A 27,542-nucleotide genomic window follows, 5' to 3' on the forward strand; every position below is an offset into this window, starting at 1 on the left:
TGGTGCATCGTCAGAATGTTTAAAGGGGCCCCTGAAACACTTTATATTAGGGGTGTGCAAGTGTTCGAAACTTTCTAATAACGAATCAGATAGTGTCTATTCGATATTGAATAGTTGTGACTCGTAAATGCAAATATGTTTGAATACATTTAGCATATTTCAAAATGTCAACTGTGCCCAATGAAACATAATATAGGAACAAAAGTACGATAAATTTTTACCCCTGTGGGCATAGTAGAGACATTCGAGAACATGAATAGCGGAGCAAGCTCCATCACTCAGGTAGCGTAACCTTACAGGCTGTACAGCGATCCGTTGCACTGTCTGAAGAGTCCTGTGAATACGAAGAAATTACTTGTTTACTCCTAATGCTCCATTTGTGCTTTAAATAAACGCTTCATAACATACTGTGTAATGACAAAAACTTGCCAACTTTCAGAATGCTGGAATGTGAACATCTTTTATGTTAATTGTGATAATGGCTGTTCATTATTCAATAACTATTCGAAAACAATTCAATATTTGATTCGCTTTTGGCACTATTTGATTTGTATTCGGTTCGGTCTCAAAAATTGTTATCGCACACCCATATTTTTTATCGAAGTCGAGGAATGCATTTGAAAGTTAGAGTATCTGAGAAATACTTCGCAGCAAAAAGTACTTCAATTTATTCTGAAGAAAGGTAGTCAAAGATCACCTTTGATCCCCTTCATGGTGCTGCCACTCCTACTTCAATGCCCTGCTCTGCGAAGGCTAAGGCAGAGTAGGGTGGGCCCATAACGCTCCACCTACTGAAACGTCATTGTGTCGTGCAATTCAAGCTTCATTTTGGACAGTCACGTAGACGCTACTACTTCCAATTTTGCTGCCAAAACTTTCCAAACTCGGATGCTATCCCTCAACTTACGGTTGAGTTCATGGTATCGTCACAGGTGTCTTATCCCTTAGCTGTGCTACAGTGTACTAGGCATCTATTAGTGGCTGTGTTTTAGAGCGCAGCTCATAGCCACCCATTCCTGTGCTGAGCATCAGCGTACCTCAGCATCGTACTTCCATGTAACTCGTCGTTGTACCTCCGCGTATACCAGAGTATATTGCGTGTTAGCTCGGCTGGCCGGCAGCATGCAGCCCTACAGTTCGGGTGCACTGAAGCGAGCGTGCCGAGTTTGCGCCTTTGCCAAATACCAAAGTGCTCACTCGCCGTGCAGATGTGTGCATATGTCGCGGCAATAGCTGATTGACCACGCTGCTGCGGGTGACGTTCAACATGATGAACAATACAGGGGGTAAGTTTTAGGTGATCCTGGCATTGCCAACATGACATATCCGACTTTGTCGACCGCTGCCCGTCACGCTGGAAATACCGAGCTATATCCGCGCCATTTAAGTGATATAAATGCGATATACCAACATATAATACCACTCCGGAATGCCTGCCTACCAGGAAACATGTTCTGAACTGTTTGTGCACAAACATTTCCTTCACTATACATATATGATATTGTGTTGGAACTTGTACTTTTGGTTTCGTTATGGTCATAGGTTAGCCTCTTGAAATAAAGCATGGGCAACCAATTTTTTGTTTAGTTCGTTATAGCCAGTAGTTCATTATAGCCAATAGTTGGTAATATCCATGTGCGTAATATTGTGCGTAAGTACAATATTAGTACATATTGTGCGTAAGTACAATACAAGTACATGTGCGTAAGTACATGCTGAGTCTCCAGGCATTGGCACTTAATTAAGCTTAAGCATCAATGCGCAGTGCCAAGATGCACCTCGTTCTCCTCTTCCTCAGTCCATTACTCTGCCACAGTGTGGCATTCATCCTCTTCCTCTGCAAAAAAAAAAAGAAAAAAAGAAAGAAGGAACACATAGCCTTAATGTGAGAAGGCCGAGAGGGCCTAGGACAAACACAAAGGACATAGCTCAAATCGCTGTGATGTGTGGTATAACCACAAGTCACTGAGCGATGAGGAACAACAAAAACTAACACAAGTTGCTGAAAATGTCTGCTATTAGGGGCTGCAATACGGTTTCAACTAAACAACATGCACTCTGTCAGATTGCGGTTGTCGACATTGGGGAGGCTGGCTTTCGTCAAGAAGGACTTCGTAATTTATGTCACTAATTCACTGTAACACTCTGTAGGTTCCGAAGTAGCGGTTCAAAAGCTTCTCGGATAGTCCTTTTCGGCAGAGGGGAATCGAGACGTATACTTGATCACCAGGTTGGAACTCGACTTGTCGATGCCGGAGACTTTAACGGCACGCATCGATGCTCTCTTGTTTCTTTATGTTCACTCGGGCAAGCTGACGTGCCTCTTCCGCTTGTTGCACGAAAAGATTGGCACCTTGATTGCTTCTGGCATAGTCTGCCCTCCATGGCAGTAAACCAGGTAAAATGGCGTGAACACGTTGTTTCTTGTGCGGCAGTGTTATATGCTAGGGAGTACCTCGTTTGTCTTGTGCTTTATGTCTATGTACATAGACACCATGTCGGTCACCGTTTTGTTCAGTCGTTCGGTCAAGCCATTTGTCTGTGGATAGGCAGTCGTCTTTCGATTTGTCATGTAGCAGAGTTTAAAATTGTCTTCTATAAGCTGTGCTGTAAAGGCTTTGCCTCAGTATGTGATGATGTGTGATGGGGCGCCATCCCGTAGCATGATGCTTTGTATGAAAAACTGGGCAACCTCGGAAGCTGTGCCCCGAGGCAGCGTCTTTGTCTCAACATACTGCATTATATAGTCTGTGGCAACGATTATCCACCCGTTTCCAGAAGATGACAATGGAAACAGGCCCATAAGATGCATGCAGACCTGGTCGAATGGTTTGCCAGGTGGGTCAATCGGATTCAGCAATCCCGCAGGCTTCACAGCTGGCGACTTCTGGCATGGGCACTCACAGCAGGCTTGGACGTACCGCTTAACACACGCAAGTTTCGGCCAGTAGTAGGATTTGCACACTCTAGCAAGGGTTCGTGTTAAACCAAAATGGCCAGATGGAGGCTTATCATGGCAGGTGAACAAAACTGCATCATGGAGTTTCTGCTGGAAAATGACCAAAATGTAGGCCTTATTGTTGGCAGTGGAGTTGTTCTTGTACGAGACGCCATTCCGCAAACAAAAAAACAATCCTTGAGCGATGCGCCGGGGTATCGATAGGTTTCTTCCTTCTAGGTGTCGAGTACCACTTGTAGTGCATTACCTGCACGCTGCCGTGTGGACAAATCAGTCGCGCTTATGGCCACAAGGAAAGTTTCGTCGTCCTCAGTGTCTTGGTCGGTAGTCTCTATAGGGGTGTGCGAGAGTGCGTGTTCTTGTGTACGGTCACATCGTACTCCTGCAAACATAGACTCCTCCATGCCAGTCGTCCAGAAGGGTCTTGCAGGTTTGCAAGCCAGCATAATGAGTGACAACCTGCTGCAACTTTGAATGAGCGGCCGTAGAGGTAAGGTCAAAATTTAGCTAGCACTCGCACGACAGCAAGACACTCTTTCTCCATGGTGGTGTAATTGGTCTCTGCAAGCAATAGTGTGCAACTTGCATAGGCGATCACTCATTCAATGCCTTCCTGTCGTTGTACAAGCACTGCACCCAGACAATGTTACTGGCGTCGGTATGGACTTCTGTATCCGCCTCCTCGTCAAAGTGAGCTAGAACTGGGGCTGACACCAGGCACTGTTGAAGGTCGGTGAAAGCAGTCTCTTGCTCTGAGGTCCAGACAAACGATACATTGTCCCTCATGAGGCGAGTCAGTGGTTCCACGATGTTTGAAAAATTGTCAATAAAACTCCGGTAGTATGCGCAAAGGCCCAGGAAGCTTCGAACACCTTTCCTGTCGGTCGGTTTTGGAAACATGGCTACAGTGGGGGCAGTTTTCTCAGGATTGGGGCTAACATCTTCTGCGTTGACCATGCGACCCGGAAACATCAGCTCTTGTAGCCAAAGTGACACTTCTGAGGCTTAAGGGTGAGGTTAGCCTATTGGATGGCTTTGAGAACTTGCCACAGTTGTTTCAGGTGTTCGTCAAATGTTGCCGAAAAAAACAACCACGTCGTCGAGGTAGACGAGGCAGCTTTGCCGCTTCAGCCCAGCGAGAACGGTGTCCATCATTCGCTGGAAAGTTGCTGGTGCAGAGCAGAGGCCGATAGGAAGTACTCTGAATCCATAAAAGCCATCTGGAGTGACAAAAGCAGTTTTTTGTGGTATCATTTATCAACCTCAATTTGCCAGTAACCACTCTTAAGATCAAGAGACGAATACTTAGCTCGCTGCAACCTGTCTAAAGAGTCGTCAGTACGTGGCAGCAGGTACATGTCCTTTCTGGTAACATCGTTGAGGTGCCTATAATCAACACAGAAACAAAGCGTTTTGTCCTTTTTTTTTATAAGAACTACTGGGGAGGACCACAGACTCTATGAAGGCTGAATGGCACCATCATCTAGCATCTCCTTGACTTGGGCTTGAATTGCCTCACATTCTTTCGGCAAGACGCAATAAGGCTGTTGCTAGATGAGGCGTGTGCTGTCGCACGTCGTCATTTGGTGCTTCGTGATTTACACTTGGCCCACCTTAGCAGACCGAACGAAGCACGCGTGGAACTCGTTCAAGAGTTTTTGAAGTGCACTTTTTTGGTCTTCCACAAATTCGAAGTTTACATTGATGCCTCTGAGCGAATTGTCGTCTGTGCCCAGTTCAGAAGCAAAACACTCGACAATGTCATTTGGCGACTCGGTCTAGGCGAAGCAGTGCCACGAAAAGTGTGCCTATTCTCAAATATAAATTGATAAGGAGGATTGTGGTCTGGCTATCATGAAGCTCAACAAGGCCTCGCGCTACACAAATGCCTTGGGTGAGCAACAGAGAAATGTTGCCTTCTACAATGGCTTCACTGTCTCGTAGCTCGTCGGACTTGACCAGAACAGTCACACTCGTATGTGGCAGTATCGTGACGCTGTCGTCTGAAACACTAAGTGCAGATCTCCATCTGATGGCATCGGTTTGTGCTGTTGCCCTCCTTCTCAAAAAAATAATGCAGTGCTTGTGGAGGTCGATAATGGCGCGATATTCCCGTTGAAAGTCCATCCCAAGAATTAAATCGCAGGAACAGCCACTGGCAACTGGCAGACAACTGGCAAAGAAAGCAGCACCATGAATTTATACTGAAGCGACCCGTAAGCCAAGCCATTTAAGCCAAGGTTTACTTCAAGCCAGTGGTTCAATCGTCTTTATGCGAAAGCATAATAAGGCTAACACAGAAGTAGACACTTATTTACATGGTCTGTAATTATGACTCACTAGAAAATGCACAAAGTAACATTCTACCACTTTGTCTTTCTCGCAATGGAGAGTCCAGCACCTCGAAGTAAATGTGTGGGAATTTGATGCGTTTATCAACAGCCTGTCATAATCTTATTCTGGAGGGGCTCTAAAGCATTCTAGATTGACCAGTGTAATTCACCTTCTGACGTCCAATGTCTGAGCTATCCCTTGTAAGAGATAGTCATCGAGTGGAGAGAGAATCGCTGAATGTGTATCCTCTCTCGACAGGGCGAAGCGCGAGGAAGGGCTGGTGTCCAGCCGGCAACAGCAAGCCGCCACGCACGAGCTGCTCAACAAACTGCGCCAGGAAGTGGCTTTGCTGCCGGTGAGTTTGGAAATATTTCTGTCATGGAGAAAATGGTTGTTACACGCAAGCGGTTTATGGAACTGTAGAGTTTGTTTTGTGGCCCCACAACCAAATTGAAGTGCAATGAACATGCAATGCATTGCGGCAAATGTGACGGGACGTTTTGTAACATGGAGCGAGATTAACGAGTGGCAGCGTGTAACGTTGGTGCTGACTATGCCACTTTCGTAGTAATTCTGACATGCATGGAGCAAGTCTGAACTTTCGCTAAAAGATAAAAGCAAAGTTATGTTTCCGTAAAGTTGCACACTTTCATGTGTATAGCCTGTCACTGTATATTATATCCTGCAACCAGAGTTACAACCAGGGGTGTGCGAATACTCAAATATCACCAAATTGAAGAGTGAATGTTCAAATAATTCGATTTGCGAATCCAGTATCAACTATTCGATTTTTCAAATATTCGATACATTCAGTGTGGAGACCCGCGTAGCGCCACATGTCAAGTGCGCCGCTGAGCCCTCATGCTCGATGCCACCCAAGGGAGTGTTTCACTTCAGTTTCGGCTCAAAAGAAGCACCGAGGATGCCACAGACGGGCCGTGTAGAGCTGCTGCAGTAGCAAATTTCTCACTGTGAGTGCTCCCCAACGTCGGCTCGATGCAGGTATCGCACACACTGTGCCCAAATGGTGTAATCCACAGAATGGCACCGCGTCAGCTGCGTCTGGCTCCATCGGTACAAGTTCTGTCCAGGTCTACAGGAGCGATGGAGATGATAATGCAACACGAATAGAGAGAACGGCAACAAAAGCAGCCGGTATATCGCTAAGTGCGAAAGCATACGTGAAGATAGAGCCGATTAGCCACCGACAGGAACGTAGATTGTGGGGCATATGTAGCAACAAACTTGACGCTGCTTCATCAGTCGTCAACCTAACCCGCACACGTGATCTCGGGACCAATCACTCGTGAGCCACCCGCGTGAACCTATTGGTGGCAATCATTCCACAACGGCTTGCAATCTGTTACCACGTCGAGCAGCGGCGAATTTTTGTCACAGCCACACTGCCTAGACAGTAAGGCCTTCTCTGTGCTGCTCATCATCAGGTGTCGGCGAATAAAGTTATGGTTTTGTACAAAATCAAACCAGATCTATCAGCTGCAACCGCAAGACACTCGTGAAGCCGATAAACTGCCTCACAAACAAAAGCAAGAGAAAGTTAATGACAGCCGCCAACTTTGTGACACATCGTTTGGTGTTCTCGTTCCTGCTGATGCCGTTCGTGGACGTACTCGACCTCTTTTCATAGCTTCGAGCATCCGTATACAAGACTAGCTTTGGACTTCGAGAAAACACACTTATTGTGACCCTCCAGATTTCAGAATCATTGACAGGTGGCAAATCATGCCAAACCTGACAATTTTAGAGGTTTAGCATGTCCAGTGTTCCAATAAATGCAAGCGAACTGGGCGTTTTGCGAGATAAGCGGAGGTGCAAACCTGTGCAGCCTGCATGGTACAGCCACCTGGTGGCACAGAGCTCAACCAGGCAAACCCAGAGCTAATATTGCGATAACCAAGTGTAGTCTACTTCGCCACTTGGTTAAATTTTTGGTGGTGATGTAGTCGTTCAGCAAGAAACTCTTCAGCAAATATTCTTTCAAGAGTACTTCATCTTCTGCTGTTAAGACCATTCCGCAGACCAGGTTGGACTTCAAAAGACTACTGCCACTCTCACCAGAACCTTTGTACTTCCTTACAGATTGCCCAAGTGATGATTTTCTTATTTTAAGAAAATTTTTTAAGAGAATTTTTTTTTTCTTATTTTTTTGCCACGTCTTACGCTCTTCTTTTCATTGCACACCAGTCTCACAGCATTCAGTATCAAATTGCTCTATGTTTGAGCCCTCTCAGGATGGTTTTGCTTGGATACCCTTGACATATTCTTCAAATTGAAATGGAGCAATAATGGACAGATGTAAATGATCATGTACAGAAAGCGGTTTTACCTTGGAGTAAATAAACTTGTTCGATGTAATTAAGAGCACTCCTACTTTAGCCTACCATTCATGCATTGATTCGGGGCCGTTCGTAATGTGTGATCAGAACCATTCAGTGAAACATGTACATTTGATAATGCCCAGTTATTTTGGAATTGAACATGATCTAACGTGAATTTTTTACCTTACCAACCTGTCTATTATATAATCTAATTTTTATGGCGCCAAATATGTACAGATTAAAAGTGTAAAATAAACAGAAATAACTGCTTTCGGGGCTCATACGGCTGAACCCTGCTGCTTATTTGCTACTCATAGCATGAGACCTATTGTGAAGAGCAATGGGACAGCATCATGTTCCACCTTGAACTTAACTGTCCCATTATTCATGAGCTATGTCACCCGAAGAAAGAAGCCTTGAATGGCAAAAGTTATCCCATTAGGCCCAAATTTGTTATTGCATATGAAGTAGCACACTGGTGTGTCTGCTCGAAGGCAATTTAGTATTCCGCCGAGCTGTTTATATTTGAGAGGTACAATTCACAAAGCAGATACTTGCTTTTAACACGTTAATCGGGCGATTTCCAGTGACGGCATGTTTGAGGTGTCGAGCATGTCCATTATTACAGCCACGCTATTGGTATGCCATCTCGTGAAGAGTCCGTGCACATTTTCGAACTAATTGCTAGAGAGATGCATGAGCTGTCCCATTCTCCAGCTGTTCCAGTCTTTCTGACTCTCTCCTATAATGCAGCTTCCACAGGAAAATCTTGCAAACAAGTGCGGCAGTAGGCGTGCTTTTCAATGAGGTGGGCCGGCAGATAGGATGGTAGGGCGATGAAGGCGATGGGGAGGATGAGGAGATGGGGAGCGAATGCACAGAGAATGGAAAAGAGAGATGACGGCAGCACAAAGTGGGCACAGGAGGGTTGCCCAGGCTGCAGAGAGGCCTTTGCTGTGCTGTTTATCAGCATCACGTGCTCCGCACTGTGTCTGCGTGGAGTGCACAATGACAATTTCCTCTCTGCACGATGACGGACGCAGAGCAGATATTGTGCGTGCGACCTTCACTGCTGTCAGTTTAAGTGATGTTCTGCAAGTTTAGTTCAGAGCCTTTATAGGCTTTATGTCCACATGCAAATTTCTGCCGTTCCTACCAGTATGCGCATAAAGGAACTTGGTAGGTGTTCGCAGTAATCGCCCGAGAAACCAAACTCCGCTTCAACATGCACTGCAGTCAGTTGCCTGTGCAGGTGATTGCATGCCCAATCTCAATGGAATCATCTACGAGGACGAGCATATCAAGGGCAAGCAGCCCTTAACGGCATGTGGCCCAACAGCCCTGTTGGCTAGGCCTAACCAGTGCACCTTGTTTGGGAGTCTGTGACCAAAGTGGTGATTTGGTGCTGAGTCAATGAAACGCATTGCAGTGGTTGTATTGTACTTGGAAAGCAGAGGAAGCATGTCCCCCACGAAAGCCAGGACACGGGCAACACTCGATTGGCGGCAACAGGTTTTGTGTCACCACTATTTCGACATCACGGCACGCGGATCAGTCCAAGAAATCGAACGCGACAGTGTAAGGCGTCTGAACTTTCAGTCGCCGTTCTGCATTAGTTCTGTGGAGTTGATGGCGGTGCCGGGGGAATTTCGAACAATCGAGCATATCTGAAAGTTTAGTCGGCGACTTACTTTCCTCTCTGTAGTTTTTTTTTCTATGCTACTTTGTCAGCATCATACAAAGAGTGCGAGTCCATGAACATTAACCTTTCAACGTTCTTAACATTATATGGATGCAAAGATCCCAGTCACATGCTTCGATTCTCAATTGCAAGCAGCTGCTTGGCCTACATATTTTGCATGTGTGCAGCCTCTGAAAAACTGTTTTATTTATGTGCGGTGCTGCTTATAGTGCAGATATTTGTGACTCTGCCAACTTACTCTATAGGAGGTCTATACTGTAGTCATTTGCTGTAGTGTTGAACTGCACACAAAAATTAAAGTTGATTGCTCCCACTTTGCCACTAGCTATACAAGCGACACATTACAAAAAACTCAACTCAGCCCCTGCATCTTTGGTGCTCCCTGCACGTCGGAAACAAAAAAAAAATGCTAGTGTCCCTACTCTTGACACACTTGCTTGAGCCTTAATTAGCGCTCATAATTCACTGGCGTGATTTGTCCTGGGATGCGAATAAGGTAAGTACTATCGTGTAATGAAAAGATGTGATAACCTCAGCCAAGTACAGTAGAACCTTGTTCATACATTTTGGAAAAAAACAGAAGAAAAGTGTGATAATCGAGAAAATGTACGATCCGAAGCAACTAAATAATTTGACAGACTCAACTGTATTTGACATCTACGTAATGCGAATTGTTGGGCGAATTTTGTCACGAGGTGCCAACACGCGTGGAGCTGGTGGGGCTTTGGCAACCCAAGATATGTTTTATTTATTTCCTATTGCGCAGTGTTTAATGACGGCAACGGCAAACTCAAACAAAATGGAGCTGGTGGACGATGCCGGATGCCGCCGAAGCGCAATGTGACGCTCACATCGCATCACCTGCAGCAGAGAACTGCAGGGTGTTTGAATTATCGCCTACTAAAAGCGTGCAGTACACTACCAATGGCACTTCGTCCCACGCATTGTAAAACAGATAGGTGATGATGCTTATCGCAATAGGTTTGGCGGCGAGAGCAGTTAATGCAGCGTGCAACGACCTGGGAGATGAATTACTGGTACCGGAATAAGGAACCGAGTGCGCGCAGGCATTTTCACATGAGAAAGGTGGGAGTGTATTGCAGGGAAGCTGGTGGACTACTCTTTTCAGTTGCGCACACCTCACGCCTTTTCTTGTTTACATGGGATCTAGCGTCCAGAATATGAACCATACGATTGCAGTTTGGCAATGTACTGAATGCTGGTGCCGAACAATTGGGTTTTTCGGAAATACAGTGGAACCCCGGTTATATGTCCCCCGGTTTTGCGACGACCCGAGTTTTACGACAGATTAGCGAAGTCCCAGCGAAGTCCCCATAGAAGCGATGCATTAAAAACCCCGGTTAACCGACGCAATTTTACGCCTGACCCGTGTTATACGACAAACCTCGTGAAACGCGGGACGGAACGGCGAACAAAAGAAAAGTGACGCCGTGCTAAAATAGCACCTTTTCTTCTCCACAATCACTTTCTCCCTCTCTTCTCGGTGGCGTCGCCTCTCGTCATGTTGGGGAAGCGTTCTACGGTTCTTCCTTCTTTTGCTGCCAAAGTTGCTCCCAATTGTCTCAAAATGTTGCCCTACTGTTTTAGTCTAGTAGGGCATTACAGCATTAGGTTGTCCATAAAGGTAGCACGGCTTATGGAGTACTGGATTACTGGAGCTGTGGATGGCAGTAACAATGCCGGTAGCGACGTTTAGAGACGCTTTGTCCAACTGCAACATGTTTTAAAAATTTGTTACACGTGCGTTCTTGTCGAATAGTACTTATAAGGGAGACTGCATGTTAACAATAGTGCCGTTACTGGTGCTTCACAACAGCAGTAAAGCAGAATATGCTAGGTCCATGCAACAATGGCTCTACGTCCTCCTTGGTTATCACAAGATAGTGTCACCTATGCAGCTGCTTACAGAAATGTCTCCGTTAACGCAGTATTCCGCTATGTGTAATACATTTACAGACAAGCTAAAACTCTATTTATTTTCTTTTAGTGACACATTTATAGGTGACTGAAGGAAATGTATTGATTGTCAGCCATTGCAGGTGGAGGACGAAGCCAGTGCCAAGCCTGAAGATACCAAGGTACCCACCAGTGCAAATCCTGCGGAAACAGGTGAGCTTCGAGGGCTTTACACGAGCAAATACAGTACCTAGTACCTTCTGTGAAACAGGTTGCAACGAAAGAAATGCATTTGATGACGGCACAGTCACTGTCCCGTCTATGTGTATGCCTTTGCAGTTGTCCAAGTTACGCAAGCATCTACTTATCTACTGTTGCACACAAATGTTCGTTGTAAGTAGAAAAACTAATGAAAGTGGAGGTTTCCGTATAGTTTGGCTGCAGGACAATTGCGATGGTTGCGCAAACATGCCAGTTCCCGAGTGATGTGTTCAGCACAGGTAACCCAATAATTTTCAGCCATTCAATGAGGATGCTTCGTCTTACGTGGCCTGCAGATTTGTCTTGATATAGGCAAAGCAATTGTTTATTTGGCCATTGTCACCATTTGGCTCTCTCTAAAATGGTTCATGGCACTGTAATATACCGAGCTCCTTTGATGAACAGGAACACTCTACGGTGATGAGCTGTTCTCTTGTTTCATTACTGTCATTGTAATGGTACACCAGATATGATCTATCTGTTGCTTTGCATTTACAAACTTCCTTCTTGATGAGAAATCCAGTTTTTGATGACATTATGTTTATCAAATAATGCAAATAAGCTTTTTTTTCCCTGCCATACGTAGCTCACTCTACGTGTGGCAGGTGTACATAAAACTGCGAGCCATGTGTGCATAAAAAACGCTGCCAAGGAAGGCAGTCGCTGCCCTGATGAAGACAGGGTGCAGAAAAAGAATGCCAGGAAAATTAAAGAAGATGCAGAAAAAAACTGCAGAACACAGCGCCAATTGATTTGCCCTGTTTGCACCATGAACACACGCACCTAATTTTTTAGCAAGAAAAATCAATGAGGGTCTATTATTTGCTGCACAATTGCGGCTGGTTTCCTAAAGTTTGCTTTGCTGCACGGTATAATGTCAACTTTGCTGTGGCACATTTGTGTGGCACATTTGTGCAAACGAACTCCACGAAGACGGTTTTGGTTTCACATCCGATTGCACTACCTGGAAAATTTTCAGCCAAGTTTTCTTGCAAAAAAATGCAGCAAGAGGCAGAATTGGATAATTACGGCGAGCTACAGGGGTTATTGCTTCAAAATCTTCCTGTGGCAGGCCGAGCATAAGCGTTTTCAACGGGAGATGATGTGTGTTAAGCACATTCACTGTCCCCTGAGCTCCTCCGATTGCTGCCATTGAGGGGTCGCCATAGTTGTCAGGGGCTTGCATGCTGACTGGTCAAGTTCCAATTACCTGGCAAAGTTTAGGATTGAAATAACGAAACTTTTTCGCCCTAGAAATGCATGTGCGCCGATCAGGACCTTCAGTCGTGGTAGAATTAATCGAAAAATTGAATTTACCAGAGTTCAACCAATGGAAATCTGTGTGTTTAAAGCATTTTAATAAAATGAGTTTGAAGGGAAACAACGGCTAGGTGCTTGCTCTCTGCGCCTGTATGCCATCGTGTAGCGGGCTTACCTCTTCAAATGTTGTTTTACATAAGGTGTATCATTCAAGTGGCTAGTAGGTGCTTTCAAAGTCTGGTAGATGTGGGACTGTTGATGCTTGCATGTCTAATGTTCCTGTAGGGAATTCTCACGTACGGTCCACATTTTGGGGTCTTAAAACTCACTGAAGAATTTAAAATTCACAATCCATTCTGCAGCCGTATGCTTTTCATGATTGTGAAGATTCAAGAAAGCTCGTGAAAGTAAATTTTCAAGTGAAAGATATAAATGGTGCCTAAAGGGGATATCGTTGGCATGTGTGGTGTCGAGACTCCTCTAACTGACTGGGAGGTAAGCTTAAGTCGTCACAAGGGCACTTGGGCGGAAACATGGAGACGAACAGTCGGGAAAGAAACAAAGGCTTTATTCCAAATCCCATTTCATAAGCTTTCACCAATCTGGCAGCGGCACGGCGATGCCATGCATGTGGTACATGGCAGTTTCACATATTTGCTAAATTTAGCAGGTAACTATTTAACAGAAATGTTAAATTGAGGAAGAGCCTCCGCACAACAGCACGTTCCCAAAGCCTGCTGTCTGTGCAGCAACCTGTCTGTCTTGTGTGCAACCCCTCGTAAGACCTATTGTAATGCACCACCTTCTTCTGGGTGTTGCTGTTGTTACGTCTTTCTTGTTCCGACGAACAGCTTGGAATGCCTGCTCTAGAGGGCCGCATACCAGCTGCTGTGCCACATCCTGTCCTCTTGTTTCCGCCCTGCCTCATACGGCGGTTGTTGAGGACCGTGTTGGCTCTTGCAGCTGTCGCAGGCCAGCAAGAGAGCCCTTTCAACATCACCCCGCAGTCAGAGCCAGAGCCCACAACCAAGCCAGCGGTGCCACAGACCGTGCACTTCCTTCGCGGCACCAGCACCACGTCGTCGACCAAGAGCGTCCTGCGGCGTGGTCGGCCCAACTCCCTTCGGCCGGGGGTCCCGTTGCGGCACAGCGCTGGCACCAGGAAGCACTCCAGCACGGGTTTGTGTTCACTGGCTGCTCTTGCAACATTGTCATTAGCGTAAATCGAAGTGCGAACAGGAAATACAGTGGAACCCCGATTATACGATTTTCTCGGGACCGCGAAAAAGCGTCATAAAATGCGGGCGTCGAAAAATCCGAACAAGAATTATGCCTATAAATATACTACTTACTTCGCGCGACAGATTTACGAGAAACTTCAATGTAAACTGCTAACATACTCTGCAGGGCTTGGAAACCCAAATTACCGAAAATGTAAATGCGATAAGAATTAATGCTGCAGTACAGGTACCAATCATGCTTTATTCAAACGAACCTTTACGGCACTCCACTTCCGCGATTCCTGCCAGCCGGCGAGAACGTTAAAAAGTCGGTAAGATTCTTTTGGACCTTGTTTGATCCGTAAATCAAGAGCTTTTGCTCGAGTTGGGCAATGTCCGAACGGAGGCCCTCTGTGGCATCGTGTGAACAAATGAAGTTCCGGATGCCGTCTATGTGCCGTAGCACCTCGGCGAACATGGTAGGCACAGGCACGGCATCTGTGGCATCGCCGTTGTCCTCGTCTGATGTCGCAGTGGTGTCAGCACTAGGCAAAGCCTCCTCAATGGCGTCATCCAGCGACACCTCGCCGCAGATCGGAACGTTGTTGTTGGCCTCCAGCAGCTCCGGCAGTGACAATCATCTTCAGCAGTGACTCCATCCACTCGTTCACCGTCGAAACGTCCACGGAAGTGCTTTCTCCACGGGAGCGGCTGTACACAATCCTGTTTCATTTTAAAAGCGATCCAGCCACCCGTTCGATGCCTGAAAGTCATCGATGCCCAGACGCAATGCCACAAGGTCCACCTTTTCTTTTAGAATGGCGCCGTCAACGTTGATCGCAGAGCTCCGTGCTTGGTGGAGCCACTTGACGAGAACTTTTTCTAACTTCTCATGCTGTCCTTCTTTTGCTGCTTTCTGTTTGAGCCCGAACTTGTTGACATTCTGCAACATCACCGCTTTGTTTGCCAGGATCGTCTTAAGCGAAGATTTGGGTATCTTAAGGTGCCGAGTAACTCTGGCTTTCGTAGCTCCATGCCGCTTTTCCGCTTCCTCGATAATATTCAGCTTATTGCTGAGCGACAGAACTGTCCGCTTTCGGGACATCGTGCGTTGCGTTGCTCCACACAACTCAATACCTCCGCTGAATGCTGGTCGCTAGGATTACGATGAAGAACACGTTGGATAAACCTAGGCCTCTCCGCGGTATCTTGTCGGTGATCTGTCGCTGGGAAACTGGAAGGAAAGAAATGATTCCCCAACGCGACAAGAGGCGACACTGCCGAGAAGAGAGGGAGAAAGTGATTGTGGAGAAAAGGCGCTATTTCAGCACGGCGTCACTTTTTTTTTGTCCGCCGTTCCGTCCCGCGCTTTGCGAGCGTTGTCGTATAACGTGGGTCAGGTGTAAAATTGCGTCGGGTAACCGGGGTTTTTAATGCATTGCTTCTATGGGGCTTCACCAGGACTGCGCTAATCCGTCGTAATACCCGGGTCATCGCAAAACCGGTGGATGTATAACCGTGGTTCCACTGTAACTGGTCACTGTGCCTGTTATGTGCTGTTACATGTAAGTGCAGCGTGCAGTTGCTGAGTTGCCATCTTCCTACCATGTAGTTGTCACAACGACATTGTTTAGTCAGAATTACGCCACAGTTACAAATGCAGGTGAACCTGGAAATGAACCTGGAGCCTGGAAATGCAGGGTCATGGCAAACTTGCCATGACACTGCAGATTGTGGAATGTTTGACTGGTGGCAAATCACGCTGAACCTGACAATGACACAGAGCAGACGGCACCTGCTCTTTACCGTGGGAGCCGGCAATACGAGTCGTGTGATGTGCAGCCCTTTCGTCTGTCGTGCAGATTGTCCTTACGATAATTCACTTGCCATAAAGTTGGGTAGCCTTTGTGCTTTCAAGAATAGCTGGAAAGCAATACTTTATATGCGGTAGTTAAAGATATGCAAGAAACACAGGCCCAGTATTAAACTGAGAACCTGATTGGCATTCAGTACGACAAAGCGTCACTAGTTCATTAGTTTTAGAAGGAAGAAGAGCACTTGATTCTATTCAACAGAAATTCTGTTGACAAAAAAAAATATTTTTCAGACCTCCATACATTAGAAGTGAGCTGTAAGCTGTACTGGCGTACTACGTGTAATTTGGTGTTCCTCCCTTTAATAAGAGTAGACTGTACTTTATGTCTTAATTTGTATCTGCCTATGTTTCTGATAGCTTGCTAGATTCTTGTTATGCAATGCTAGGAGACTTAGGAGCACATGCAGCACCATATTTTCTTGCCCGGAATTCGTAAGCATTAAATTTGGTGAAAATGTATTTCTTATATTCAGTTCGATGTTTGGCATCGTTTTCTTAATTCAATTCGATATACAATTCAAAATCTACTAGTTGGTTTCGCACACCCTTACTATTAACCCTCATACCCCCCCCTTTTGTCGTGTCCGTGGGATTTTTATGAATTCTGAAGATTGCAGGTAGGTACGTATGTGAAAAAATTTGCTTGTCGGTCCCCAAACCTTTCATTAGGAGTCTGTACAGTAAAAGGATGCTAGCGTACAGCTTAGGCCACTCACAACGTGACCGCTTATAGTGAGGAATTGTCTATAACAGCCTTTTGTCACTCCAATACTGGTTATAATGCAGCTTCCGTAGGAAAATCCCGCATACAAGCACGGTAGTGAGCGCCCTTCTCGACTAGGCGCACTGGCTGATGGGGTGGTAGAGTGACAAGGACGATGCCAGGGAGAAGACACTGAGTGAACAAACAAGGAATGAAAAAAAGAAAACACCAGTGCTATGTGGGCGCACTCGTGTTGCCTAGGCAACAGAGAAGCCTTTGCTTGGCTGCTTATCAGTGCTGCATCCTCCGCACTGAACATGTGTGCGTAGTCACTCTTTAGGCTCTTCAGTTGGTGAGCGCCCTCAGCGATGCATGTTGTCGTTAAGAGCAGATACGGCGCACGAGGCCTTGACTGCTGTCAGTTTAAACAAGTTTACTGAGCAGCTTTTAGGCCTTATGTCCACATGCGAGGTTCCGCTGCTCCTACAAGTACACATTCATGCAAACTTGGTAGGCATTCGCAGTAGTTGCCGTGGCTGATCACGCGAGATATCAAACTGTTTTAAACACGCCCCTACTAGTTCAGTCCATGCATGTGATCGCATGCCCAATCTGTGCGTAACTGTCTACGAGTATGAACATATCAAGGTAAAGCTTCCCATGATGACATGCTGCCCAACACCACTGCGGCTAAGCCTAACCAGGGTTCGGGTTTGGTGCAGAGTCAACGAAATGCATCGCAGTGGCTGTATGGTACTTGGAATGCAGAAGAACCACCTTAACAATGACAGTGAGAGCACCGGTGGTACGGGCAACACTCCAATGGCAGCAACATGGTTTGCAGTTGCCATGTTTTTGACATTGTATGCTTGCAGATTGGTTCGAGAAATCGAACGAGACACTGTACAGCGTACAAAATTTCTGTCGCCGTTCCGCATTAGTGTTGTAAAGTTGGTGGCAGTGCCATGGAAAATTTCGAGTAATCAAGCAGGTCTGAAAATTTAGTCAGTGACTTAATTTCCTCTATGTCGTTTTTTTTCTTCTTTGTTACTTTGTCTACTTCATGCAAAGATTAGATTCCATGGACTTTACCTTTCAACGTTCGTAATGTTAAACGGATGTGAACATTCCAGTCGCATGCTTCAATTCTCAATTACACGCGGCTGCTTGGTCCACATGTTTTCCACTTTTGCAGCCCAGAGAGAAGCCTAGTTGCCACATGCTATGTTTCTCAGCTGTACTCTGATCACTTCTGCTATAATTGGTTTATGCTGTATTTGTGCTGATGAAGTTTGTACAGGCAAGTTTCTGAATTGTCCAAAATTGGCAACACCAGGATCTAAAAACTGTGTTGATTTTCAGTATTTACTGTGCCAAGTTTGTTGCTGCTTGTGTGCTGTTTTTAAAGATAAATTATTGTAAAGAGTGATTGTATCCCTGAAAAAAATCAGTGCTCAGGGTAGCCTTTTGAAAAACTGTTTTGAAAAACTGGGGTTTAGTATCAGTACTGCTATTTATTTAACGCTGAGAGAGCTGGGTAATTGTGACAAGCTTTATGCTCTTACCATGACACTCGCAATGCCTCAATGTGAAAGAGAGAGGGAGCAGAATGAAAAAAAAAAATGTGTAGAGGTAACAATAAAGTACGAATAGAGCAGGGTACACAACTAGGTGTGGCAAGTGAAGCTAAGTTCCCCAGGTATGATATCACGTTGTCCGAGGGTGACATTTCGTTGTTGAGGTATACGAAATGCATTGAATCCTACGGGCATCTGCCGAGGATAGGAAAATGTTTTGATCTCCTTGCAGGCATTGCTCTGCTCGAAAGAATGTGTTAGCATTGAATCAACATAGCAACACGACGTATTGCCGCCATCAAAACAAATTATGTTTGTGTGAGGTGTGTATTGCTGCAGGCTTCCTCTTTCGCGCTTCCCTAAGAACACTCGGCCATCTAGCGCCGCCACGGTACAGCCTGCACATAGCTGCTGGAATATATGGTGTGCTGGTGCATCTGAACGCTGAGAAATGTAGCATGCCGGCAACTGGGCTCCTCTCTCGCACTTCATCGTTGACGCGCTGCGCCATCTAGTGGCACTGCCGAGAAGTCCGTGCGCGGCCTCTGAGACGAGAAGCATGGCATGGTGGTGCGTGCAAATGTGCAGGAGAATTGTCCCCTCGCTTGCTGCACACTCAGTGGCGCAGACTCGGTCACTCAAGTTGGTGAGAGGTTCACTGAAGATTAGTACACAACCAATGTGTTCATGGTGCAGCTCGCCATAATGTTGGCTTGAAAGGCATTCATTGAAAACCAGGACGTACCCAGTGCATTTGTGGCACGGCCTGCTAATGTATGGGTTTGCCGTTCTTGAGGAACCCTTGTGAGGTGGGTTCGATTCCGCTCAGCATCGGAGAAACTTAAGCAGTGTTTTTCGTCAATGTAGAGCAGCACGTTCCCAGTGGATCCACCCCCCGTTGCTGTCGCCATGCCGCTGTACAGAAGGCTCGAGCCGTTCGAGGGAGATGGGTCCGCCTGGCAAATTTACGAGGAGCAAGTCCACGTGTTCTTCCGGGCAAACGACACACCCGAGGCCAAACAGCGGGACATTTTCCTGGCCAGCTGCGGGACCCGCGTCTTCAGCCTCCTGCTCGACCTTCTCAAGCCAGCCACGCCGCACGTTAAGACGCTGGGTGAGCTGCTTGCCATACTGCGCTCGCATTTTAACCCAGCACCGTCCACGCTAATGGAGCGTTTCCGCTTCAACAACCGGAGCCGCCGGGAAGGAGAGACCCTCGGGCAATTCGTTGCTGTGCTACGAGGGTTAGCGAGTGCCTGCGCCTTCGGGGACCAACTGGACTCGCTGCTCCGGGACCGTTTCGTCTGCGGAATCAACAACCCCGCCATGCAGACGCGACTCCTGGAGCTTCCCGACCCGTCGCTGGACGACGCCGTGAAGGCAGCGCTGGCAATGGAAGCTGCCGCCAAGGACGCCGGCGAGATTTCCCGTGTGACTGGCTCACCGTCGGCGGAAGCGGCAGTCAACAAATTCGCGACAAAGGGCAGTACCTGCGGTCGCTGTGGTGGTGCCCACTCCCCTTCACAGTGCCAGTTCTCTCAAGCACAATGCTTTACGTGCGGGAAAACTGGGCACCTGGCACGTGTATGCCGAAGTGGGAGGACGAACAGCAAGCAGCAGCCGGATTCAAGCCCAGGTACAACACAAGCCCGCGGCCAGGGTAGCCGTCGCAAGGGTACGCGGCGGAGGCATGCGGCAGCAAGCTCAAGTTCTTCCGCGGCCAGGCTCCACGTCGTGGCCAAGGACCCGCCGATTTTCGACATGTGGCACACAGGCTTTGTACCGTCGTCTGTGCCGCCATACATGCTGACCGTCGAAATCTGTGGGCACCCCATTTCCATGGAGCTGGACACGGGGGCCAGCGTGTCTGTAATGGCCGGGAAGCTCTTCAAGCGGACTTTCCCCGGCGTGTCGGTCGAGGCTTCGGGCGTGATGCTGCGCAGCTACTCCGGGCAACTCTCCCAGGTCCAGGGTCAGGCACAGGTCAGCGTTCGCTTTGGCGACAGGGAGGCAACCCTTCCCCTTTACTTAACGAAGGGGTCGTCACCGACGCTGCTGGGCCGAAACTGGATTCATGCATTGGGCGTTCGTCTGCCACAGTACCAGAAAGCCAGCCTGCATGTGGTGCAAGACGTCCCCAGCCTCCTGACAGAGTTCAAGTCCCTGTTCCAGCCAGGGGTGGGCACATTTGCCGGCACGACGGCTGGCATCTATGTACCTGAGGGAGCCCGGCCAAGCTTTTTCAAGCCTCGCCCACTGCTGTTCGCCCTGAAGGACGGGGTCACCCAGGAGCTACAACGGTTACAGCGAGAGGGCATCCTGGTACCTGTCAAGACATCTGAATGGGCCGCTCCCATCGTACCAGTCCTCAAGCGAGACGGCAGTGTCAGGATCTGCGGTGATGTCAAGGTTGCCATCAACCCCGTCGCAACCGTTGAGAAGTACCCGCTGCCCCCTATTGAAGAAGTCTGGTCAGCATTGTCCGGTGGACAGAAGTTTACCAAGCTCGACCTCAGAGATGCTTACCAGCAGCTGCTGCTCCAGGATGCCTCCCGGAAGTATGTCACAATATCGACAGCTTTGGGACTCTTTCAGTACACGCGCTTAACGTTTGGCGTGACCTCGGCCCCAGCCATATTCCAGAGGGAGATGGACAACTTCTTCAGGGGCATGAGGCACGTGGCGGTGTACTTGGATGACATCCTGGTTACTGGCAGCGACAACGGGGACCACCTACAGAACCTGCACAGCATCCTGGCATGACTACAGGACGCCGGCCTCAAGCTTAAGCTGGAAAAGTGCGTTTTCCTAGCCCCCAGCGTTGAGTACTTGGGACATATCATTTCCCAGGCAGGCCTAGCCCCGGCTCCCCGCAAAGTTGATGCGGTGCTCAAGGCACCTAAGCCCCAGAACAAGGAGCTTCAGAGCTACCTGGGCCTCATCAACTTCTACAGGAGTTTTCTGCCGAACCTGTCGCAGCATCTACAGCCGCTCCATCTTCTGCTTCGAGATGGTCAGCAATGGGTCTGGAAGAAGGAGCAGGACCAGGCCTTCCAGCGCAGCAAGGAGCTAATCACCAAGGCTCCAGTGCTGGTGCATTTCGATCCTGCTAAGCCTGTAGTCCTTACCGTAGATGCGTCGCCGTACGGTGTGGGAGCCGTCCTGGCACACCGGGACAAAGATGGCCAGGAACACCCTGTGTCGTTTGCTTCCCGACGGCTTCATGCTGCAGAACAACGTTACAGCCAGCTGGACAAGGAAGGTTTGGCCCTCATGTTCGGTGTCGAACGCTTCCACCAGTATCTTTGGGGCCGGAAGTTCGAGGTGGTCACAGACCACAAGCCGCTGTTGGGGCTGCTGGGGCCTGATAAGGCAGTTCCTGTGCAGGCATCGCCTCGAGTGGTACGCTGGGCCTTGAGGCTGGCAGCTTACAGCTACCAGCTGGTTTACCGTCCGGGAAAGGACCTGGGACCTGCTGATGCCCTGAGCCGCCTGCCCCAGCCAGAGGTGCCTGATGCTGTTCCAGAACCTGCTGAAGTGTTCATGCTGGAACACGCGTACCCGGAGGTGCTCTCCAGATCTGCGGTATCTCAAGTGACCAGCCGGGACCCAGTCCTGTCTCAGGTGGTCAAGGCGGTGTCCCGTGGAGAGGAATTGGGGCAGCAGGCCTATAGCCACAAGGCTGCTGAGCTGAGCTTGCAGCAGGGCTGCCTACTGTGGGGTTCGAGGGTGGTGATCTCACAAAGTCTCCGGTCCAGGGTTCTGCAGTTGCTGCATGCGGGTCATCCAGGGATAGAAAAGACTAAGATGGTGGCCCGGTCCCATGTTTGGTGGCCTGGCCTGGACCAAGACATCGCGCATTTGGTGCAGAGCTGCCAAATCTGCCAGGAGAATCAGCGAGCCTCGCGTCGTGTGGAAATCACCCCCTGGCCGTTCCCACAGAGACCCTGGTCCCGCCTACATGTGGATTTTGGGGGACCCTTCAAGGGCCATTACTTCCTGGTGGTGGTGGACGCCTTTACAAAGTGGGTAGAGGTTGTACCCGTCACCACCCCATCAGCAGGCGCGACCATTGCAGCGCTACGACAGGTCTTCGCCGCCCAGGGGTTGCCAGATGTCATCGTGTCCGACAATGGTCCTGCTTTCGCCAGCGCAGAGTACCTGGCCTGGCTGACAAAAAACGGAATCCGCCGGATGATGGTTCCACCGTACCACCCTGCTTCAAATGGTGCAGCCGAGCGGGTGGTGCAAACCATCAAAGACAAGCTCAAGAAGAGCCAGACTGGGGATTTCCGGATGCAGATTGCTCGGATACTATTCCAGTACCGGACCACACCTCACGATGTCACTGGCCGTGCCCCCTGTGAGCTCCTGCTGGGTCGGATGGTCAAGACACCCTTGCACGTCTTGCATCCGGACCTCCGATCCACAGTGCTTTTGAAGCAGCTGAAGCAGAAGCTGGCTGCTGACCAAGGATGCCGTCCCGGGCCTTTGCCAGAGTCGGGAGCTCCAGTTTTCGCTAGGAACTTCCGTCCTGGCTCACTCTGGTCTGCCGGACAGGTGGTGTCTCCTGCCAGCGCCTCATCGCTGCTCGTCCGCATGCCAGATGGGGCCATGTGGCATAGACACGCCGACCATGTCAGACCTCGCCTCGGGACCTGGCCAGCACCCTCAACTGCCACTGAGTTCCAGCCCGCAGGAGGACTAGCGGCAGCACCAGTCGCTTCCAGTGGAGTACCACCTACCTCGGAGGCGGCAACCGTAGCCAGTGGTGCGGCACCCGTGGAACCGGTGTCAAGCCCGACACCACTCACGAGGCCGACCACTACGGACCCTCCGGATGGAGCGAGGCTGGCCCAGGCAGCACCCGGCGTTGCCACACCCGACCCGTCAACACCGGTGCCCAGGCGGAGTACGCGACGGCGGAGGCCACCAGACCGTTACTCGCCTGGGTTGCAGGCACCGTCGACCCAGCTAGGGTGGAGGCAGATAGTGTGAACTTGGACGTTTGTTTTTTATTTAACAAACAAACTGGGGGTGAGGGGTTGTAGCAAGTAGGTGACGCCCCCTCGGACACAATCTTGGTTCACCCGCCAAGCTCGGCGGCCTGCTATAGCTCGGCAGGCAACAGTGGTCACCCGCACCACAATAAACACTGACGAGCACGGCAGCTCGCCGGTCAGTAATCATTCAGCACCACCACGCTGCGGGGCGTCCGTCTATCGGAGGGTGCCAGAAGCCCTCCCTTGTTCACGACCTGGGGTGGATCGTGACAGGCACATAACCTAGTTACCCGAGTTGGTGTTAACGACATTCACTGAAGAGCAGCACACACCTACTGGCACATAACCAGTTCTCCAAGTCTGATCAAAGAGCTTCGAACAGCAGTACCTACTGAATGCCACATCTTACAGTGACCCTAGTCGGCGGGAAAGAGTTTCGTGTACACATTGCCACATACTCACTGAGCCAAGTTGGTCCGACAGTCGGTTTCAAAGCCTGCTACTTCAGCACAGCAGCCCAATGCACTAGGCATTCGACTACAGACCACCCAGTGACCCAGGTAGGCCGGAAAACGGTTGCAAACACACATACACACCATGTATACTTGTGTATAAGCCAAACTTTTTTTGTATATCACTCGGCTGCGGATTATACGCGAGTCAAGCTTATAGCTATGCATTAACCCGCTGTAGTACCACTGCGACTACTGTGTAGAATAATGCAACATCTGGTGACAGATTATGAACATTTTATTTAAATGTTCATCGCCGCTTTCGTGCTCGCCACTACTGCACGAGTTCACCTCATTGGCACGCTCCCAAAGCTGATCATCTTCGGTGCCATTCAAGGTGTTTGATAGTCCCGTGACTAAAAAGCTGTTTCTGATGGTGTCCGCCAACAATGAATGTCGCACGTTCAGGATTCAAAATCACTTGCTGAGGAGACTCTCTCTTCAATCGCCCTGTCGCAGTTTTTTCACGGCTGCCCACCTCCATCCACTTGAAGTATCACTGCAGAAATTTTGTGTTAAATAACCAGTTTACACAAACGTCGAGCGGCTGGAGCACGCTTCTCAAGGCACCTGGAATCGCGGCCAAGTCTGTTCGAGAGTCAGACAGCCGGGTCTACACTTAGTCTGTTAGATGCCCTCTAAAGCTGTCAAAAATAAGGGCTTTGCGCTGTAGTAGGCCTCCTGGTCTGTCCTGCCACACTGTTTTCAGCCAGTCTATGACCAGCCTGTCAGACGTCCATCCGTTCTCTTCAACCCGGTCTGTGATATGCTGGGGTAACTGCTCTTTTGGCAAAGACTTTCTTTTAAGTACAACATAAGGTGGAAGCTTCCTCGCATCGCCATGTACCTTTGCTGTTCGACGCCAGTTGTGCACACAAATTTACTTTTACCTAGCAGTTTTAATGCTGCTAGGTTCCGACTTCACTTTCGGGGAAAGCATCCGCCTTGTGGTAGGCGGGGCAGCCTTGCTCGAAGCTTTTTAAATGGTCCGGTGGTGGAGGAGGTGTTGTTCCACTCTCGGACAAGATTTCAAGATATCCGCAAGTTGGCCCAAAAATACTTCGAGATGAAGGGCAGTAAATACATGGCACATATGGAAAATGGTTCGATGCTGTGGCAAATTTTGACTGAGCCAATTTTTTTAGATATGCGAATTCGAGTTAATGAGGTATTTCAGTATGTACCTACATACATAACACCCAGAAAGTGCGTGAAGTACCGTAAGAATGCTGACGCACTAATAGTGCCACTGTCTTTTTTAATGTTGTGCTGTGATGCCCTTGTAACAAACTTTTGGTGCTTGAATCATGTCTTCACTTTCACACACAGGCAGCAGACCAAAGCGCCCAGTCGGCAAGGAAAACCTGGAGAGCAGCCTGCATTTCGCTTCGCAAGGGCAGTCCATCTTCAACGCACCTACAATGGCATACCTTGCGGCTGTCAAGGCCCACAGGGAAGCGTTCACTTCACAGCTGGTGTCCACAGGCCCACCTGGTCCAGAGCACGACTCTCAGCTTCATCGAGAGGGCAGCGTCAAAGTGCCGCACTGTCATCTGGAGGCAGTTGTTGAAGCACCGCTCACGCCTGCCACAGAAGAGCCGAAGCAAGATCGCGACACTCTGCCCTCAGAGAAGCAGCAGGACGATGAGGTCGAGGACATGGATGTGGACGATGATCCAGACACGAACCGGGCAAACAATGCGGGAGAGACAAGTCAGCCGTGCCCCCAGTCGTCTGCTCCAGCTGCTGCCGTCTTCGACTCGGCCGCACCTCCCGCGTTGCACGAAAGGGACGAGCAGACTCTGCCATCTGCATCTGCCAAGGCTCTGCCCACTTGCACAGACAGCTTCTCCTTTGCACTGCCGACAGTTCCTCCTGAGCCGTCTGCCTCAAACAAGCGGGAGAGTATCATCCAGATCCGCGAGCGTAACGCAGGCATGGTGCGGAGCAGTGTGGAAGTGTTCAACAGGGCCGCTGCTGCAGTCCACGAGAGCAGTGCGGTGACGCGCAGCCGCCGAACGGCGGTGGCACGCAAGGGCTCCGCCACTGCAGCCAGTAGGCCACCGCTGCGGGAAACGAACTTCCGGTGTCCTGCCAGTCCGCAACCGGCTGCTACAAGGCGGGAGCGGCGCGACTGGCAAATGGAACTCTAGGAGCACGTGCCTGTCCAAGCTTTTAGGCCTCGACATCAACACTATTTGCTAGTGACGACCGAAATGGTGTTGAAGCTGCTCTTGAAGTGTCCATGTATGGGGAGTTGTGGGTTTACCTCCTGCTTGGCTTTCAAATGGGGCGAAAAGACATGACAAGCGTTGCTTGCGTGTTGTGATTTTAATAGAATGCCTCTCCTTGACTTATTTTTTTTGGCATCACCTAATATCTGAAGATTTTAGCTTTCATATTTCTAGTAAGGTCAGCTCCTCGATTCCAAGCATGCAGTAGCTATTGACTAGGGCTAATCATGACTCGGGAGCTATGCATTCGATTCCAAATGAGAGAGAGGGGGGGGGTATGACAAAATTCAATTGACATGATTTAAATAAATGACAATGCTTTTTGTTCTTTCAAGTATCTCACAACATTTGTTGAATCATACATTCATTCTAATTATGACACTGACGTAATAGTTCTGTGGAAACTCGCAAGGTGGAGTAAAGTAATTAATAAAGGAAGAATCTGACATCCACCTGTTCGTAGTGATTGCTACAAAGGAAACCCATACGGGTTTCTCGAAAGAAAATCTTCGCAGTTGAAGAAAAATTCGTCCTGGTCCGGGACTCGAACCCGGGACCACCGCCTATCCGGGGCAGCCGCTCTACCATCTGAGCTAACAAGGCGGCTAGCCGATGGCAGGGCAAAGTCGAATTTGTCGACAACTCGAAGCAAAGGAAAGCGTAATAGTTCTGCAGAAACCCACAAGGTGGAGAGGTCTCCACCTTGCGGGCTTCTGCAGAACTATTACGTCAAACTCTTTCCTTTGCTTCGAGTTGTTGACAAATTCGACTTTGCCCTGCCATCGGCTAGCCGCCTTGTTAGCTCAGATGGTAGAGCGGCTGCCCCGGATAGGCGGTGGTCCCGGGTTCGAGTCCCGGACCAGGATGAATTTTTCTTCAGCTGCGAAGCTTTTCTTTCGAGGAACCCATGTGGGTTTCCTTTGTAGCACCCGCGATACATCATTTAATAATCATGGCTACCAATTATGGATTTGCCTTTAGAGAGAAACTGAAACATGTTAGGATATGCACTTTTAATGACAGTAATGCCTTCGTTTTCTTTTATCGTCATCTGTTCTTTCTTTACATATTTAACATCACCTCATAATACTATAAAGTGTGCCTTAATGTCAGTGAATCTGTACCTGCGATTCAGACATGAGGTCTGAACAGTGCTTTTAACTTTTTAGTACTACTTGACGTGCTGAATAAATGACCTCTGCCAATATGAGCTGCTACTGAAATGACCTGGCACTGATCATTTATTGCCTCCTTTCGTTTTCAATCTAGCTATCTTGCACAAAGTGTATCTCGAACAGCCAGCGCTCAACTAGGCTTTATGGTGTGGTGAATGGAGAACTTGTGATAAGTAAATTAAGAAAAGAAAACGTATGCAGATCCAACTTGCACGTTGGAATCCCTGTGAACCGAAGCTTCCTTAAAGCGGCAGTGGTGGAACCGCTGCTCCAAACTGCGCCGAGAGTAGTCTTTTGCACCGCCCTGCACAAAAATTGCATTTTAGAGGAAAATTGCACTGAGCCTGCGCCAAAGCAAGCATACGAGCGAAATCCCCCTTCCGTCAATGCTTCGCAGGCAGAAAAACTGAACTGAAATCAAAAGCTTGCTATCCTCATCATCGTAGAAGGAAGCAGAGGCCCGTTGTAGT

The 27,542-nt window shown here is 48.6% G+C and overlaps 1 protein-coding gene across 4 annotated transcripts in view; it reads left to right on the top strand.

The window, feature by feature from the left end:
- LOC126543989 (uncharacterized) overlaps nucleotides 1–26,403 on the top strand; it is a 63,550-nt gene extending 37,147 nt beyond the window's left edge. The window contains exons 7-10 of one of the 4 annotated variants that reach the window (XM_055062440.2): nucleotides 5,552–5,648; nucleotides 11,395–11,464; nucleotides 13,736–13,951; nucleotides 24,993–25,762. In XM_055062440.2, coding sequence (XP_054918415.1) covers nucleotides 5,552–5,648; nucleotides 11,395–11,464; nucleotides 13,736–13,951; nucleotides 24,993–25,667 — 1,058 coding nt within the window. In that variant the 3' untranslated portion in view covers nucleotides 25,668–25,762. Of the gene's footprint in view, nucleotides 1–5,551; nucleotides 5,649–11,385; nucleotides 11,465–13,735; nucleotides 13,952–24,992 lie in introns of all 4 variants that reach the window. The other 3 variants (XM_055062439.2, XM_050191166.3, XM_050191165.3) reach the window with 3 other exon arrangements.
- The last annotated feature ends 1,139 nt before the right edge of the window (nucleotides 26,404–27,542 follow it).

Source organism: Dermacentor andersoni, chromosome 10 (genome assembly GCF_023375885.2).
Source record: "Dermacentor andersoni chromosome 10, qqDerAnde1_hic_scaffold, whole genome shotgun sequence".
Lineage (NCBI taxonomy): Eukaryota > Metazoa > Arthropoda > Arachnida > Ixodida > Ixodidae > Dermacentor > Dermacentor andersoni.